The sequence below is a fragment of the Rhinolophus sinicus genome, chromosome 14, assembly GCF_057876585.1.
Source record: "Rhinolophus sinicus isolate RSI-liver-muscle chromosome 14, RSI-T2T, whole genome shotgun sequence".
NCBI classification, from domain to species: domain Eukaryota; kingdom Metazoa; phylum Chordata; class Mammalia; order Chiroptera; family Rhinolophidae; genus Rhinolophus; species Rhinolophus sinicus.
In genome coordinates this window covers 7,535,038-7,552,922 of record NC_142514.1, presented here as the reverse complement: position 1 = coordinate 7,552,922, position 17,885 = coordinate 7,535,038, and the positions used below count along the sequence as shown (strand labels likewise).

At 42.1% G+C, this 17,885-nt stretch overlaps 1 protein-coding gene across 2 annotated transcripts in view; it reads left to right on the top strand.

The window, feature by feature from the left end:
* The window catches only part of MTOR (mechanistic target of rapamycin kinase), a 115,982-nt gene that overhangs the window by 13,313 nt on the left and 84,784 nt on the right, over nucleotides 1-17,885 (top strand). For both annotated transcript variants that reach the window (XM_019746727.3, XM_019746728.3), the window contains exons 9-19: nucleotides 26-212; nucleotides 1,163-1,291; nucleotides 2,014-2,258; nucleotides 3,329-3,544; nucleotides 3,888-4,093; nucleotides 6,455-6,577; nucleotides 7,226-7,315; nucleotides 7,438-7,530; nucleotides 8,225-8,359; nucleotides 8,586-8,715; nucleotides 9,982-10,232. In XM_019746727.3, the coding sequence (XP_019602286.3) occupies nucleotides 26-212; nucleotides 1,163-1,291; nucleotides 2,014-2,258; nucleotides 3,329-3,544; nucleotides 3,888-4,093; nucleotides 6,455-6,577; nucleotides 7,226-7,315; nucleotides 7,438-7,530; nucleotides 8,225-8,359; nucleotides 8,586-8,715; nucleotides 9,982-10,232 (1,805 nt within the window). The remainder of the gene's footprint in view (nucleotides 1-25; nucleotides 213-1,162; nucleotides 1,292-2,013; nucleotides 2,259-3,328; nucleotides 3,545-3,887; nucleotides 4,094-6,454; nucleotides 6,578-7,225; nucleotides 7,316-7,437; nucleotides 7,531-8,224; nucleotides 8,360-8,585; nucleotides 8,716-9,981; nucleotides 10,233-17,885) is intronic.

Sequence of the window (17,885 nt, the reverse complement as noted above, 5' to 3'; positions counted from 1 at the left end):
CGCACTTTGTCTTTTCTGTGTGCAGATACCCAGTACCTCCAGGACACCATGAACCATGTCCTAAGTTGTGTCAAGAAGGAGAAGGAACGTACAGCAGCCTTCCAAGCTCTGGGGCTACTTTCCGTGGCTGTGAGGTCTGAATTTAAGGTCTATTTACCTCGTGTGCTGGACATCATCCGAGCAGCCCTGCCCCCGAAGGACTTCGCCCATAAGTAAGCATCTCTAGTGTGATTTCACCTTCCACCCCATTGGGTGGGAGAGGAAGGATGCTCCATCCCAGGTTCCAGGGAGCTTAAGCCTGGGCTCTGCTTCATTAACCTCCAGAGTATAGCATAACTCCTATAAAAAATAGCCCTTCCTCAGCTGAGTTCCAACATTTTCCAAACAAATGACAAATGTAAATATTTTGGGTTGGTTGAAGGCCCTGTGAACATGTTAGATGCCACTGCTGTTTTCAGTATTATTTACTGAGAATCTCCTGATTTTGCTCTTCCCTCTGGCTTGCAAAGGTCTAATTTTGATATAAGACCTAAAGAGAGGACTCTTAGACCGGAACTCAGGGGACCTTTGCTCTTATCGCTAAAGATGGATATGTTATTCCACCTCTTAAAAACTTCCCAGTGAAGAAAACATGAGAAAAACCTTCAGCACCCTGCAAGATGGAGAGGCCAAGATGTCTTGTCTAAGTCTAGGGCTTCAGTGTTAATTAGAATTGTGTCTTCATAGTTTCCTGTTTTAGTAGCAAGTATTGCTCTGGTGAATTAATAAGCCTCACCCATTCTAAAGCCCAGCATTCTCATCATAGAGTGAAGAATTTCTTTCCATGTGATGGCTATGCCCTGCACTCGGGTCCCTAATGTAGGCATTGTTCAGTGGCCAGCCTTACACTAACCCATATGGTGCCTTTTGTATGAATTGGGGAAAGGGGCCCCTTCCTTAAGACATTTGACTGCCATCTCCTGGGTTGTTGTTTTAAACACTGGACAAAGTGACAGTGACTCCAGTGTGATGGGCCCCCGAGGGTCGTGCAGTAGATAATCAGCACACCCACCTGTGATGACCCTGCCTGGGTAACCTAGCGTCCTTGCCCCAAGGCAGTTTTGAGGTGGGGTATTGGAGAATGTCATTGTGTCTAAACTAGCTGCTCTTTGGTTCTCTGCAGGAGACAGAAGGCAATACAGGTAGATGCCACAGTCTTCACCTGCATCAGCATGCTGGCTCGAGCCATGGGGCCAGGCATCCAGCAGGATATCAAGGAGCTGCTGGAGCCTATGCTGGCGGTGGGGCTGAGGTGGGTGTCTGACCTGAGCCTGCCCCGTCTCAGGTCACGTGAGACTTGAGCCACAGGATCGGCACTGTGTTGAAGGAGCGAGCATGGTTGTTTGCACATTAAATTGGATAGGCAGGGTAGCTCACACGAAACATATAGGCTTGTTTCGTCACTAGCTAGCTATGTGATCTTGACTAAGTTACTTCTCTGAGCCTTGGTTTTCTCACCTCAAAAGTGGGTACAGTAGCAATTCAAGAGCTCTGAGTCCTATTGTCTAGGGTTGTTGTAGGGATTAAGTGAAAGAGTTCATGAAGTAGCCACTCTTAGCACAGTGCCTTGCACATAAGTGTTTGATCAATATTTACAGTGATTGTTTATATTATTATTAGGCAAGTTGTTCCAGCTTCTTACACTTTAGTTTTCTTCATCTATAAAATAAGGATGATCTCTCAATCTGCTTCCCGGATTGTTTATTGAGACTTGGTCTTGTCCAGTGGCCGAATTATATTAAGCAAGTTCTCCCATGGCAAAAACCAGAAAGTCATAGATTGTTTTGAAATCTTTGAGCAGACCGAAAGAGTCCAGGATATTTATTCTATTTTATAATGTACATTCTCCTTTAAAGACCAAGCAAGCAGTGATGGGGCCTGATCCCTTGCTGGATGAGTGTGACTGTTTCTTCTCAAGAATAGATGGAATGGCATGAATCTAGCCCCATATGTGACTGGTTTCCTTCTCCTCAGCCCCGCCCTCACAGCTGTGCTCTACGACCTGAGCCGTCAGATTCCACAGCTGAAGAAGGACATTCAAGATGGGCTCCTGAAGATGCTATCCCTGGTCCTTATGCACAAGCCGCTCCGGCACCCAGGCATGCCCAAGGGCCTGGCGCATCAGCTGGCATCCCCTGGCCTCACAACCCTCCCTGAGGCCAGTGACGTGGGCAGCATTACTCTTGCCCTGCGAACTCTTGGCAGCTTTGAATTTGAAGGTAAGAGATTACAGCGGCTCTTATGAAGATAGTGAGTGATGCTGGGAAGCTCAAGAAAGGAATGAGGGGGCCTTGAATTCCTGGATCTTGCTAGGGGTCCTGGATATGGGGCAGCTCATTCTTCAGCAGCTTGTGCTTCCTAGGTTCTTCCTACTGTTAATTCCTACTGCTTGTTTCTTTGTCCAATACTGAGTTTGGGGGCAGATGGTGTTCAGGAAAAGTATACGCTGGTTCAAGGAACTAACACTTCAGAGATGGAAAAGGCAGAGGTGGATCCGCCTCCCCTCTCTACCCCCCCATAGGTGATATGGTATTTAATGCTTTAACATGTGTAAGCAGGGGCTTTGGGGTATTTGTATTCCTATGGCGGTGTGATTTCCAAGAGTGCTGTACTGTGTAGTTCAGTTTGGAATTCCAAGCTGCAGTTAAACCCCCATTAATGTCCTAGAGAGAGATTATTTCAGGAGAGAAAAATGGATACTTTTGACGTTTAAGACTGCGTAGGTGGTATTAGTCAAGATGATACGGAAACAAGCAAGGGAAACAAGCAAGTACGAAAAGCCTAAACGTGCCGCCTGACTACTCACAGCCATCTGTAGTTTCTCTGGGGCAGCCCCTTCACTTCCATTGATTAACACCCAGGATAATTTATTTGTGATGAATAGAAAGTAGCTATATTTAAACTCAGCCTACGTCAGACTCTCTTTTTGGTATTTAAATCTGGGAACTACACTAGACAAGGTAAATTTGACTAAGAATTATTTTACTCTCCAGGAATAGAAAGGGTTTGGGTCTGAATTTAAAAAATGATTATTCTTGGAAGAGAATAAAGGAAGGATTAAGATGGGGGATGCCTGTTTTCTATCTCCCAGGTCCATCTCCACCTCCCTTTGCCTGTCTTATGGCTGGAAGCTCATTTGTTACCAAGAGTTCTGGGTCAACATCTTGCTGATCTATATCTTGTTGAGAATTGAATTAGCCATAAAATGAAAAATACAGCTAGTAAGTTGCAGACCTACTGTGAGAAGCAGCAGTGTTTATTCTGTTTTTCTCTCTGCCTTTGCATCCAGGACACTCTCTAACCCAGTTTGTCCGCCACTGTGCGGATCATTTCCTGAACAGTGAGCACAAGGAGATCCGCATGGAAGCTGCCCGTACCTGCTCACGCCTGCTCACGCCCTCTGTCCACCTCATCAGCGGCCATGCTCACGTGGTTAGCCAGACTGCAGTGCAAGTGGTGGCAGACGTGCTCAGCAAACTGCTTGTGGTTGGGATAACAGATCCCGGTAAAGTTCATGAGACGGAGACAGTCTGGGGCAGTTGAGGGGTGTAGGGCAGTTTCATTACATGGACTCTCTAGAGATATTCAGCCTCAGCAGGCTGATGTTCAACTCTTTCTCTGCTAAGGCGTTAGTTAGACTTGACTGTTCCAGCCTGTTGGTGTCAGATAATCTGTCCTTAATTCTGTTATCTTTGCTCCTATGAGTAGAGAAAAGAGTGACATGTTAGGGGAGAGATGGGTGTCTGGAAGCCTCTCGCTAGGCTGATGGCTGTGGACGTGAACACTGGGAAAGGGCTGGAGGGATGAGAGGATTGAAGAGACGTTCACAAGCTCAATTGCTCTTGCAGACCCTGACATCCGCTACTGTGTGTTGGCATCCCTGGATGAGCGCTTTGACGCACACCTGGCCCAGGCAGAGAATCTGCAGGCCCTGTTTGTGGCCCTGAATGACCAGGTGTTTGAGATCCGGGAGCTGGCCATCTGCACTGTGGGCCGGCTCAGCAGCATGAACCCAGCCTTTGTCATGCCTTTCCTGCGCAAGATGCTCATCCAGGTAATGATGTGACAGGGACACTGAGAGGCTATGGGGAAAGGACTGCATCCTGACCGCTGAGTGGGCAAAGAGAGTTGAAGACAAAGGAGGGGGAGAAAGATGGAGGCACCTGGTGAAAGCCACCTTTGGCTCCAAGAGGAGTCCACGTGTTGTCCTGGCTTTGTAATTGCACTTCTAGTGTTGGTCACCTCATAAGCCTCTTGTCAGGATGACTCCAGGGTGCCTGTCGGTCTCAGGCTAACCTCTTATGCCGCTCTTCCTTTTTCCTGGAAAGTCACCAGCAATTCCATTCCTTGGTCCTGTTTGCTGTAGATGGTCTTCCCAGCCCCTCTCTATCCTTCCATGCTCCTGCTTTTCTCGGTCAAACACTAGGCTGAGTATGAGAATGGTTCCAACATGGTTTCTTGTTGCCGCTGGTCTGTGGTCCCTGGCTTTCATTCCTAAATGATGGGAGATGCCAAGGTAAGCTGCTGGGACATGAGCCTAAGGTAGATTCAGATTGGCATTGGTGGTATAATAGATCTAGTAGGATTTTTAATTCCTGCTGAAACCTGTTTTCACTACCCCGGTCAGCTCTCTGGCCTCTTGTGAGTGATATGCGGTCCATTCCTTCCTGCCTCAAGTTATTTCCACTCACCTTTTCTAGGTGTTAGTCATTTCATGTTCGCTTCTACCCTGGCTCCACCTCGCCCTCTGTTTCCTGACTCTCCCCATGGTTTCTTTTGAAATAAACGCTTTCATAACATATAAAAAAGTTAAATATAGAAAAGTCATTAATATATATAACTTTTGCTCTAGGAAAATGCCATTTATTCACAATTTATTATAATAAAGTGACCATAAATTATATCATCAATCAACAAATTAGAAGATTATACTTATGGTGGCATTTCTGTTTTTAGACTAATGGTTTATTTCTTCAACTGTTGGTCTGTGTTCGGCGTGTCTATCATTTGAAGTCTTTTTAAAACACCTGAGGTTTTGGGAAGGAAAGGAAATCATAGCAGCTCAAATCTGCCAGCTCAAATCTGGCTTAGTTTACCTTGACGTAGAAATACCTCCTAATGAGAATATCAGTATGTGTCTATTCAGTTAACAAACGTTTTGAGCACCTACTATGTTCCAGATATGCTGGGTGCTGGAAGCATATCAACAGTGAACAAGCTGGGTGTGGCCTGTGTCTTCTAGAAGCTTACAGTAAGCTATCAGGCCATCTCATTTTCCTGATATTGGAGAAGCACCACTGAATGAACCAACATACCATGTACTGAACTTGGCCTTTGAAACTCCAAAATTGTAAATAATTTTTCTTGTTTTAAACTTTGATACAGAATCTCCCAAGTTGAATCGCACATTTTTATGCCTTGATAAGGGAGATTACCTAAATGTACTTTGGCCTGTTCTTGATGTCTTGATCATCAGGCATTGTTCTTAGGGTGCAGCGATGCTCCCTGGCTCAGGAAGTGAATTTGGGGTACTTTGATTTGGCCCTGCGTTGCCCCCAGAGAGTCGTGTTCTCCTCACTGATACCCATTTCCTCCCAGTCAGCCATCTCTTGCTGTTGTGGGTCTGTTCTGAGGATCCCACTCTATCCCCTCTCGCTGCTGTCTGCTGTGATGGGAAGAACAGCCTGCTAAGGGTTACAGAGAAACAGATTCTTAAGTCAATAACCTAAGACAATGTGTATAATATTGTAGACTATTCTCTGAGCTGAGTTAACATGAGCTTTGCTTTCTCACTGTTCAGAGATTTCCTCTGGCAACTTCATCTCTTCAGAAGTCTGTGTTTATGTCTGTAAACACTTTGAATGTAACGCGTGATTTGCTGGTGTTTTAAGGATGTCAGAACAAATATGTTATCTCTGTTTATTAAAGTCCAAGGGGATTCTATTGCTATTATCCCTAACTATTTGGGTTTATCTAGATGTGCCTGAAACCACTGACTATCTATTTCAGCATCATAGCTATCGGACTGTTCCTTAATTCCTTTGTCATTATTTATAGACACTCCTAGTGATTTGCTGTCTGGACATTCCTCATTTCTGCAAAACCCTGGTCACAGCTATCCCTGTTGGTTTTCTCAGTTTTCTATGACTGTGCTACACTATTAAAAAGCTGTGCTTTGGAGAGGACTTGGGACCTTGGGGTGCCAGGACAGGAGGAGAAGAGGCTGGTGTCAGTTTTCCTTCCAGTTGCTGCTGTAGCCAAAAGTCTCCTGTGAGCTGCAGAGATGTCCTTTGTTTACAGAGTGTCCAGCAGCTGCTGGATCTCACTGGAGCTCTGCTTCCGTCCCCTAGTTCCTGGCTGCATTCTCCCCTGGACACAGAGTTCCTCTCTAGAATTTCCACTTTCTTCCCTGCAGATTTTGACAGAGCTGGAGCACAGTGGTATTGGGAGAATCAAAGAGCAGAGTGCCCGCATGCTGGGGCACCTGGTCTCCAATGCCCCCCGACTCATCCGCCCCTACATGGAGCCTATTCTGAAGGTAACTCACAGCAGACAAAGAGACTGGCACTTTCTCCAAGTTGTCTTATGTCAGCTCGTTTGGGGCAATGGGAGTGTTTCGGTGCTCACTGGTACGCTGAGCGAAGTAGATAATGTCTTTTGTCCCAGGCTCAGGGACAAGGGCCACATCAAGCACCCTCAAGGTGGTTAAAGAACACCAAGAATCTCATCAATTGCCGCAGAGGGCTCTTCTTATAAGAAATGAGATAGGCTGCTTTAAGCACATCATCAAATGTGCTTGTGAAGGAGAAGTCGGTGGATAGTGGCATAAAATAGCTCCCCCAAAATGAAGACAAAATGAGCTTTAAAATCTGAAACAGCCTTCAAATATGAGTATGTTAGAGCCATGTGAAGCCTTTCCTAACGTATGTGAATCTGGGCAAATGATCACAGAGTTCAGAGGAGGCGTGGCGATGTTTGTAAATCACGGCACTCCCCAGCTCTGTCAGACTTGTGCACAGTATGGAGAAAAGTGTGAGAACCCACATTCAAGAGAAATCCTGCATTCAGAAAGCCTAGAAGTAATTTATCTGCAACTGAGATGTCTTTTGGGTGAATTTGACTTACATAAAAGAAAGGTTTCTAGTAGACTGACCTGCATTCATTTTCTCATACCTTCTTGCCATAGGCTTTAATTTTGAAACTGAAAGATCCAGATCCTGATCCAAACCCAGGTGTCATCAATAATGTCTTGGCGACAATAGGAGAGTTGGCTCAGGTAAGGGGACAACTGGTTTTTCCATAGGCTGGAAAGAATTCTATTTAACCTGTGAGAAAGTCAAAATACTGCTTAATGCTGTACTTTCCAATCTTACTGCCGCCCTCTTTTTCATTTTGTAGGTTAGTGGCCTAGAAATGAGGAAATGGGTTGATGAACTTTTCATTATCATCATGGACATGCTCCAGGACTCCTCTCTGTTGGCCAAAAGGCAGGTGGGTGCCACGACTTCCTGACTGAGCGGAGCAGGCTCCATGAGCAGAAGGACCTTGACTCTCTTGGTCACCTCAGTGTCCCCAGCCAGTCCCTAGCACACAGTAGGTATTCAGAAATATTTGCTGAGTGAGTAAGAAGAAGAAAGACTTGGACTGAGCATTGGCTGTTGTCCTGACTGAGAGTCACTCTTCGTAAGCAGCGGGGCTGACCAGAGCCATGTCCTCAAGACAAAAGAAAATGCAGATCGTCTGTCAGAGCCCCGGCCCCTAAGGGGAAAAAGCCTTGTCCTCAGGCTGTGGAGGCCAGCAGAGCTTCTGCTCACCCTCCCCCAGCCCTGGCTTCATTCGCTTTGGTCACTGAGGTCATTTACATTTGGTGACTAGACTAAAATTAAGAACAGTTATAATTTCCTTTTAAGTCGGACTTCTGTTGACCATTCAGGATATGGAAGGACTGTGTATTTTCCTTTGAGAAAGGCCGGACTATTCTTTACTTTTTGATCCAATGATTGTTGTATTGATGTATAGCCTTGTTTTTATGTCCCAACCCTCAGAATTTTTGTTTACAGTTAGTGTCTTTACTGGAAATTCTTTTCTTATAGTAGCCTGTAACCCTTCATGACAACCATTGAACCAAGCGTTCCAACTTCTCTCTTACTGGCTCAAGTAACCATGTGGCCTTTGGTCCATCTAGGTGGCTCTGTGGACCCTGGGGCAGTTGGTGGCCAGCACTGGCTATGTGGTGGAGCCCTACAGGAAGTACCCCACATTGCTTGAGGTACTGCTGAATTTCCTGAAGACTGAGCAGAACCAGGGGACACGGAGAGAGGTAGGGAACAAGGCGCACTTGGTCTTTAAAGACTTTGCTGGGAGAATGGAGAGAGAGACAGAGACAGAAATTGGTGGCATTACCCTGCTCTGACTTCCTGTCCCTCTCCGTCTCGTTCATGTAGCTGGTCATTTGGTTATGACTTGGGTATCATAGAACATAAGAAGAATATCCCTGAAACCTATTGTGATGAATGTTTTCTCTTCCCCTCTCCTTTTCCACACAGGCTATCCGTGTGTTGGGGCTTTTGGGGGCCCTGGATCCCTATAAGCACAAAGTCAACATCGGCATGATCGACCAGTCCCGGGATGCTTCTGCTGTCAGCCTGTCAGAATCCAAGTCCAGTCAGGATTCCTGTAAGCTGAGGGGAGCCACAGAGCCCTCGCCGGCCATGTTTAGAAAGAATCTTAGGCTGGATAACTATGAAATTACAGCATGTTGACTCGCTTCCCAACTTTGATGGAAAAGACAGTAGTTTGCTCTTGAATCACAGCAGGATACTGCTTCCCAGTGTATCCAGTGTCCTCCTGTCTGTCCAGGTTCTTTGTCAAGGGTCAGCGGACTAAGTCCGTGCTCACTTTTGGGGCTGATGAGAGAGATGTGAATATCGCCCCATCTCGTTCTTTGTTAGTGCTTCTCTGATGTTTTCTGTTCCCATGGCATCCAAGGAGGGAGTGGGTAGAATTTTTTCCTCCCTGTTTTAATTGATAGGGAAATCTGTGGCAGGCCCCAGCGACATAGAACAACCAGTAGCAATCAGATTCCAGGGCTCTTTCGTCCATCGAGTGGTCTGGCTCTAGAGCCCCTTTGCCTTTGGACACACTGCCTGAGAGATTGGGTAGGGTGGGGGGGTCCAGGAGGATTTTCTATACTCAACCCCATGTCCATCAGGGCAGGCTTATTTCTGAAAGTGTGAAAGTTGAACTAACAGTGGCTCTCCCAATTATTCCAACAAAATGTAATTTTCCCAAAACAAAATAATTTGTTCCTAAATTGTGTGGGTGGGATCATACTCCTTCCATTTTGTTCTTCTGTATAGTAGAGAAGTGACATTATCCTGTTGGGAGCAGAGCCTGGACCATATTCCTCCGGGTGTTCTCCTCACACCAGCCGCCCAGTCCTCCCCTCCTCACTTGCACTGTTTACCGCCCACCCCACCCACCGCAGGTCCTTGAGATTCTTCTCGTTCAGGTCAGGTAGCATTTGCCACTCACTTGTCTAAAGTGCCCATGGGGACCAAGCAGCTGCCGAACAGATGTTTGCCTAATTTAATTCCCTTTACTTTCATTCTGGAGAGTAATTATTTTTATAGATGGTTTCAGCTCTGAAGTTGTGAACTGTAGTGGTAATGAGCTAAGTTAAACATAGCAATTTAAAGAAAACTCATCATGTACTGTTTTAGGCGTTAGTGGTTTAGGTAATAGAAAAGCCCGAAACTATTCAGTCCTCGATGCCGAGTTCCTGACGTGTCCTTTATTCACAATGGTGTCAGAGCAGAGCAGGGGGAGGATAGGAATGCTAGTGATGGTCCGGAGGTTTTTTGGTTGTCATTAGCCATGCTCTGCCTCCGGTCAGAGTCACGGTACATACCGCTCATGATTGTCGCCACCGTTCGGTCCTAGCTGACTACAGCACCAGTGAGATGCTGGTCAACATGGGAAACCTGCCTCTGGACGAGTTCTACCCCGCCGTTTCCATGGTAGCGCTGATGCGGATCTTCCGGGACCAGTCCCTTTCTCACCATCACACCATGGTTGTCCAGGCCATCACCTTCATCTTCAAGTCCCTGGGGCTCAAGTGTGTGCAGTTCCTGCCCCAGGTCATGCCCACATTCCTGAATGTCATTCGGGTCTGTGACGGGGCCATCCGGGAAGTAAGTAGCTAAAACTCAACCCTTGCTCCTCCCTGCCCAAGCCACAGCTGCATGGAAGGCCCGTCTGTGCCTCAGCTTCCTAGGAACGCACTCTGCTGCCTCTGGAACCTGATGCCTGTCCTCCCCCTGCACTTCGATGTATCTATTTTTGTTACTGTTTTCCTGTTTGTTCATCATCGTGGGGATTTTCGGTTGATTTTTTTAAATTACATTCAATATTATTTTATATTAGTTTCAGGTGTACGGCATAGTGGTTAGACATTTTTATAATTTAAGAAGTGATCCCCCGATTAGTCTGGTACCCACCTGACACTATACATAGTCATTACAATATTATGGACTATATTCCTTATGCTGTACTTTACACCCCCATGACTATTTTATAACTACCAATTTGTACTTCTTCACCCCTTCACCTTTTTCACCCAGCCTCCAATGCCCCATCTAGTAACCATCAGTTTGTTCTCTGTATCTATGAGTCTGTTTTTGTCTGTTTGTTTATTTTGTTCTTCAGATTCCACATAAAAGTGAGCTCATACGGTATTTGTCTTTCTCTGTCTGACTTATAATATTTCACTTAACATAATACCTTCTAGGTCCTTCCATGTTGTCACATCCCCTTTAACTTTTTTTTTTCCCCTTCTTCTGCCTCCCCCGCTCCCCACTCCGGTTCAAGCCGTTGTTTCTCAGTCTAGTTGTGTAGGACACAGCTCCCTGGCCCATGTTGGTGTTATGAGCCTTGTGCTCCCCCCAGCTGAGGTAGTCGGTCACTGGTTGTCGGCTTGCTGTTCACAGCAGCTCTCGCTGGCTGCCGCCCACTCACGCTGGCCACTGACCGCTCATGGCGGCACACGGCAGCCCAGGGCAGCTCACGGCAGCCCAGCTCCTGGGAGAGCAGTGGTTCACAATCTTAGCTGTAGAGGGCGCAGCTCACTGGCCCATGTGGGAATTGAACCGGTGACCTTGTCATTAGGAGCAGGGCGTTCCAATCACCTGAGCCACAGGACCGGCCCCTCCCTTTAACTTTTAACACTTAAGCGGACAGGTTTAATCAGCCGTCCCAATTTCCCAGTTTATCCCCTCAAAATGGCTAAAAGGTGAATGCCTGCGGGAATAACGGCATTGTTATTTATTCTCAATAGTCTAGAGTTCGTCCAGTTGTCTGGTAGGATGTCCCACAGTGTGGACTTCTGGCTGCTTTTTTCATGATTCAAGTCAACCATTTTTAGTGAGATTTCTAGAGGTGAAGTTGCATGCTTCTCACTGGATCTCATAATGTCAGTTTATCCTGTTCTTGTTCATCCTAAGTTTGAGCACATGGTTAATTTGGTATCTGTCAGAGCTCCCTGTTTTTCCTTAGTTGTTAAGTAGTCTGTGGGGTGGTACTTTGAGACTGTGTGACTGCCCTGTTCTCTAGCTCCCTTTGACCCAGTGGTTTTAGCGCCCGTTGATCTTTGCCTGAGTCAGTGATCACACTGGTTGCAAAATAATGACTTTCTAGTTGTATCATTCTTTCTACTTTTAATATCTGGCACTTTTCTGCAAAGAAGAATTTTCCCCTTTCCTCCCGTTTTTCTCTGTCTTGCTCTTTTCTAATCCACAGAACGTGCAAAGTGGTTCTGGTTCTGTGATTACTACGCCTGTACCATTACCAACAGCAAACCTACTATAAAGTTCAAGGTGGCTTTGCAGTTTCTACTGTTCTTAGAATATATTCCACAAGGGTATATAGTTAGAGTACTGTGTTAAAAAGATACTTGAACTAATTATTTTCCCCCTGTGACTATACTCAATTTGATCTACATTTAGAGGAGATAATGTCTTTTTAGAAAGCATATTTTCTAACTTTGTGCCAGGAGTACAGAAGTACAGTTTATTTTTATGTAATCAACTTCATTGAATTCTTACCAATCCTTGTAATTTACCTGTAGATTTCCTCAGGTTTTCACTCTAGATAATCGTGTAGTCTGCAAAAAGGAAAAGATAGTTTGGGGTTTTTTTTGTTTTGATCTGTGAATCAGCTGTTACTGTGTTCTTAGGACCCACAGTGTTGATTAGACTTGGTGATGGTGGAAATTTTTAATCTTGCGCTTGATTTTTTATGGGACTGCTGTTAAGATTTCACCACTAGTACGATGTTTGCTGTAGATTCTTGGTAGCTTTTTAAAGGCTATAAATGTTCCCTTATGGTCTTAATTTGCTGTCGAGTTTTTATCATGAATGGGCATTGGATTTATCAAATGCTTTTTATTTATCGGTTGTGATGATTATATGGGTTTTCTCTTTCAGGGTGTTAATATGTTGAATTACATTGATATATGTTCTAATGTTGAAACATCCTGTTTCTTGTGATAAAACCGTCTTGGTTCTGATGTATTTTTTTAATACGTTGATCTCATATTTAATATTTATTTTAGAATTTTTACATCTATGTTCCTGAATAGAATTGACCTGTAATTTTTTTTAAAAAATAGGTTCAAAGATCTGTTTAGCTTTTCTATTTCTTCTTGAGACAGTTTTAGTCACATTATTCTAAGAAATTATTCATTTTATCTAAACAATAAAATCTGTTGGCCTGAATTTGTTCACACTGTTCTTTTATATTTTAATTTCTTGCTAGAGATTTGTCATAGTATTTTTCTTTTTCAAAGATCCAACGTTGGTCTTTGTTGATCTTCTCTCTTGTATCTTTGTTTTTTATTTCATTATTATTACTTTCTACCTATTTTCTTTTTTCAAAAATAATGTTTTATGTTTGAGTATTAGGTCATTAGTTGTCAACCTTTCTTCTTGTCCAATGTAATCTGTTAAGGCTGTGAATTTAAGTCCAAGTATTATTTAGCTGCATTCCAAAACTTTAAAAAACTTTATTGAGATGAAATTTATACACTGTAAAATTCACCATTTTAAAATGTAAAATTCAATGATTTTTAGTATATTTACAGAGTTGTGCAACCATCACTACAATCTAATTTCAGAAAATTTCCATCACCCCAGAAAGAAACCTCCTGCCCACATGCAATCATTTTCCATTCGGACACCAACCCTAGGCAACCATTTAACCACTTTCTGTCTCTATAAATTTGCCTTTTCTGAGCATTTCATAGAATTAGAATCATATGTGACTTTGTATCTAGCTTCTTTCACTTAACATAATACTTTTGAGGTTCATCCATGTTGAATATGTATCAGTAGTTCATTTTTCTTTTATTGTTGAATAATAATGTCGTATTTTCATTTTTGTTCAGAAATAAGTATTTTCTAAGGTTTTCTGATTTCTTTCCCCATTGAAAGAAGTGGATATTTCATTGGCAAACTTAAGTATTTTAATTTCATTTTTGGTGTCTATTTCTAACTTAATTGCATTGGGTTTATGATTCTTTGATGCTTGCTGAAAGTGCCTTAATAGTCTAATAATAGTTGATCAATTTTGACAAATGCTTCCTCTGTGCTTGGGAATAGTGTGTATTTGCTAGTGTTGTGCGCAAGATTCTATATATGTCATTAGATTCGAACTTATTACTTACTGTGTTCAAATCTTTTGTATCCTTGTTAATTTTTTATTTGCTTAACCAATCACTGAAAGAAGTGAGATAAAACTCTCCCTTGACAATGATGGATTTATTAATTTCTTGTATTTTTGTCAATTTTGTTTTATATATTTTGGATTATATTAGTGGTGTATACAAATTTTAAATCATCATATCTCCTGGTAAATTGAATCTTTTATCATTTTGTAGTGACCCATTTTATCTTTAACAATGCCTTAAAATTTATTTTGCCTAATATTAATATAGCTAAACCAATTTTTTTTTTGGAGAGTGTGTGTCTTTTCTTCTCCATTTACTTTTTTTTTTTAACTTTTTATTTATTTAAGTGTGTTTTTCCAGGACCCGTCAGCTCCAAGTCAAGTAGTTGTTTCAATCTAGTTGTGGAGGGTGCAGCTTACAGTGGCTCATGTGGGGATCGAACCGGGAACCTTGTTGTTAAGAGCACTGCACTCTTAACTAACTGAGCTAACCGCTGCCCCTCTTCTCCCTTTACTTTTAACTGTCTTGTAACTTTTTGCTTTAGATGGGTCTCTTGTAATAATAATATACAGAGTGTGCCAAAAAATGTATACACATTTTAAGAAAGGAAAAAACTTAAAATTGTAATACTCAATATATACCGATAACAAAAGATGAATATAAGTCATGTGTAAACATTTGTTTGGCATCCCCCGTATATGATAGTATAGCTAGATTATCTTTTCAAAAAAGTGTGCCGTTTAATGATCATTATAAAGCTAACAGCCATGTTGCTATCACCCAGAATCTGAACACACATACCCCCAAGAACCCCTAAGTCGTCCTTGACTTTGGTGACAATTCCAAGCTGTCCTTTGATGTTTTACCACCTTTCTATGTTTCTCTAGATAGACTGTTTTTCTAGATTATCTTTTTAATACGATTTGAAAATCTTTGTCTTTTAATCAGTGCATTCAGTCTAATTATATTTATTGTGATTGCTGATATGTTTGGGTTTACTTCCACCACATTACTTAGTGCTTTATTTTTGTTCTGCCCTACATATTTCTCTCTTTTCTTTTTTTGGCTTAATTGAGCTTTCATTTTCTTATCTTTTGACCTCTACATGTTGGCTACTTTTAATTTTATTAAACATTTTGTAATGGACTATTTCATACAAAGAAGTAGACTACTTAAATTCTCATAATCATCAACAATTATTAGCATTTTATCAGTTTGGTTCCGTCTTCTTCCGCTGCCCCCACTTTCACATGCATGCACACATACATGCCCACACCTTTTTTCCAGGGTATTTTAAAGCAAATTTCAAATATATTATTTCACTGATAAATGCTTTTTTCCTCCATATAACCACAATTACAACACCTACAAAATAAGTAGTAAGTTAGTAAGTCCTTCATATCATCTAAGATCAATCCTCCTTCAGATGTCCTCGTTTGTCTTAAAAATGTCTTTTTATATTTGGTTTATTCAAATCAGAATTCAATTAAGGTCTACACATGGCATGTGGTTTATATTATCCAGTTCTCGTTCCATCTATTCTTTTTCCCCCATTGTTTTCATATCATACATTTGTCCTATAGAATCTTTCATTCTGGACTTGGCTGATTGACTATTCATGGTATCTTTTAACTTCTTGTAAACTGGTTAGATTTAGAGGCTTGGTTAGATTCAGATTCCATTCCATTTTTGTCATCTTTGTCTCTCAAAGATACATTCTGGATGTTTCTTCACATCCATTTTGTGTTCTCTGATTCTTCAGCTATGTCTTTTTGACCTGTCATTGAAATTTTAGTTGCAGCTACATTTTTTTTTTTTTAATTTCTGAAGTTATACTAGGTTCTTTCAAATATGCACAGTATCTTTGGGTGGTATCTTGTTTCTTATTTTTTTAAATTCTCGCTTATTTCTTTGAGCATTTTAAGCAGGTTTGTTTTCTATCCAAAATTTCAATATATAAAGTAATCCTTGATGGGTCTAATTCTGTTATTGTTCTCACTGAGTCATGTTTGCAGTGGTCCGTCCTGTGTGTTTTATAATTTGGGATCATGTATCCTGTTCAGCTGGGCTTTCCCTGGAGCAGTACTAGAAAATCTGCTCTGAAGTTGCATCTCCAGAGAGGATTTGCATTTGCTTCTGCCAGGTGATCCAGAACTTTAATTTCTTGGTTTATAGCTTCTCAGGCCACACAGAGAGTTACAACAACCCCCTAAACCGTATGACAGTGGCCTGAAATTACAAACTCTTAGGGGAGATTTTTTCCTACCTAGACCTTCCATCAAGACTGACACATTTCTTTGTCTCCTTGTGCCAGTGGACAGATTTGGGGTGGGAGGAGGCAGGGATTCACCATTTCTCTTAATATGTAGCCCTTTGAAGGTCTGGCTTTATGTGAAAGATCTCAGTTCTGATAATCTAATGACAGTGTTTGTTATCTTTTATGCATCATTTTTACGCAGGGGCATTTGGGAGGAGCTCGAATCCACCATATTTCAAGAACAAAACTATGTGTTCTATTAAAACACTAACGTTGAGGAGAGAGGGAAGAGAAAAAACTTGTGAAAGACTCTAAGGGAGAGGAAATGAGGTGGCCACTCGGCCTCTTTCCTGAGTGAGGCACTTGCCTGTCTGCTTGCATGTGTCACCACTCGTTATGAATCAGCCACCGGAGAGGCTTCCCCGTTTACACCTAATACGAAATGACAGCCAGGATCGAAATGACAGCCAGGATCGGAAGCTTTTGTCTTTTCTGTCTCATGGTTTTCCCTGACCTCCCTGCATCCCCAGTGCCCTGCTTTTTCTCCAGCGTAGACTTTCTATCTTCTTTCAGGTTTCGCATAACAAATATGTAACTAAAGAACCATTATATTTGGAGCCTTGTGTCCCTGGATCTCTGTAATGTACTTTTATAGGGACCATTTGACAAAAACTGTCAGCAGTGATTCTGTGAGGAGGGGCCCAGCAGATGTAGTGATGGCTGTACTAAGTTGAACCCGTGCCATACGGTGACCGGGTTCTAACCACCTTAGAATCCATTGGTGTCCCTGTCAGTAGAGAATTAGTCCAGACTCTCTTTGAGCCCAATCCTATATGTCCTGTCAATCCCACCTGTTCAGGTAATGAGTTCTGTAAGTTCACTACTCACTATTTGGAACACTTTTTATTTGTCCTTAACTTAGCTGAGTTTCGAAATGTGAAGAAGAGTGAAAATATGTATGTTCATCTCTAAATTATCCTTATTAATGGAGGGCAACACAGGTGTAGAGAGCTATAAAAATCTTTTGGGGAGGGGGATTTAGGATATGTTTGTTACTTAGTGTTGACATGTAGCACTATCTCAATATCATAACAAAATAAAAACTACTCCCTTTAGACATCTTTAACCTGGAAAGTAGTTGGGGTTTCCCTCCCCCAAACCCTTCTTATTCTCAGCTTTATTTAGTGGATGGAATATCTTCTTATAGTTGCCAAGTACCAACCTAAATAGAATCTCCTTATTCCATCCCTTCACAATTTGCTTGCTGTTTTGGTTCATAATTTCTGATAGTTAGCTAATTAATTCAGACTTAATTAATTGAGTTAATTACTATAAATGAACTACAGTGCCCATAAGTGTTAGCTGTATTTATTTTAGAAAGTACGTACCATGTTTCCCTGAAAATAAGACCTAACCAGACAATCAGCTCTAATGCGTCTTTTGGAACTAAAATTAACATAAGACCCGGTCTTATTTTACTATAAGACCGGGTCTTATATAATATAATAATATAATGTAATATAATATAATATATAATATAATATAATACTGGCTATAATATAATTAATATAACATAACAATATAATACCGGGTCTTATATTAATTTTTGTTCCAAAAGATGCATTAGAGCTGATTGTCCGGCTAGGTCTTATTTTCGGGGAAATACGGTAGTAGTGAATTGGGGCTGAATAAACAAAAAAGACGTTTATAGTTGATTAAAACTTTGTCTATTTTTAAGTCTCTAGTGACTCCAGAATCCTTCGATGATAGCTGATGTTCATTGAGCACTTAACAGTATTCATGTCCCCCTGTTCTAGTGCTTTCCAGGTATTATTGTCCCATTTAACTCTTACAACAAGCCTGTGA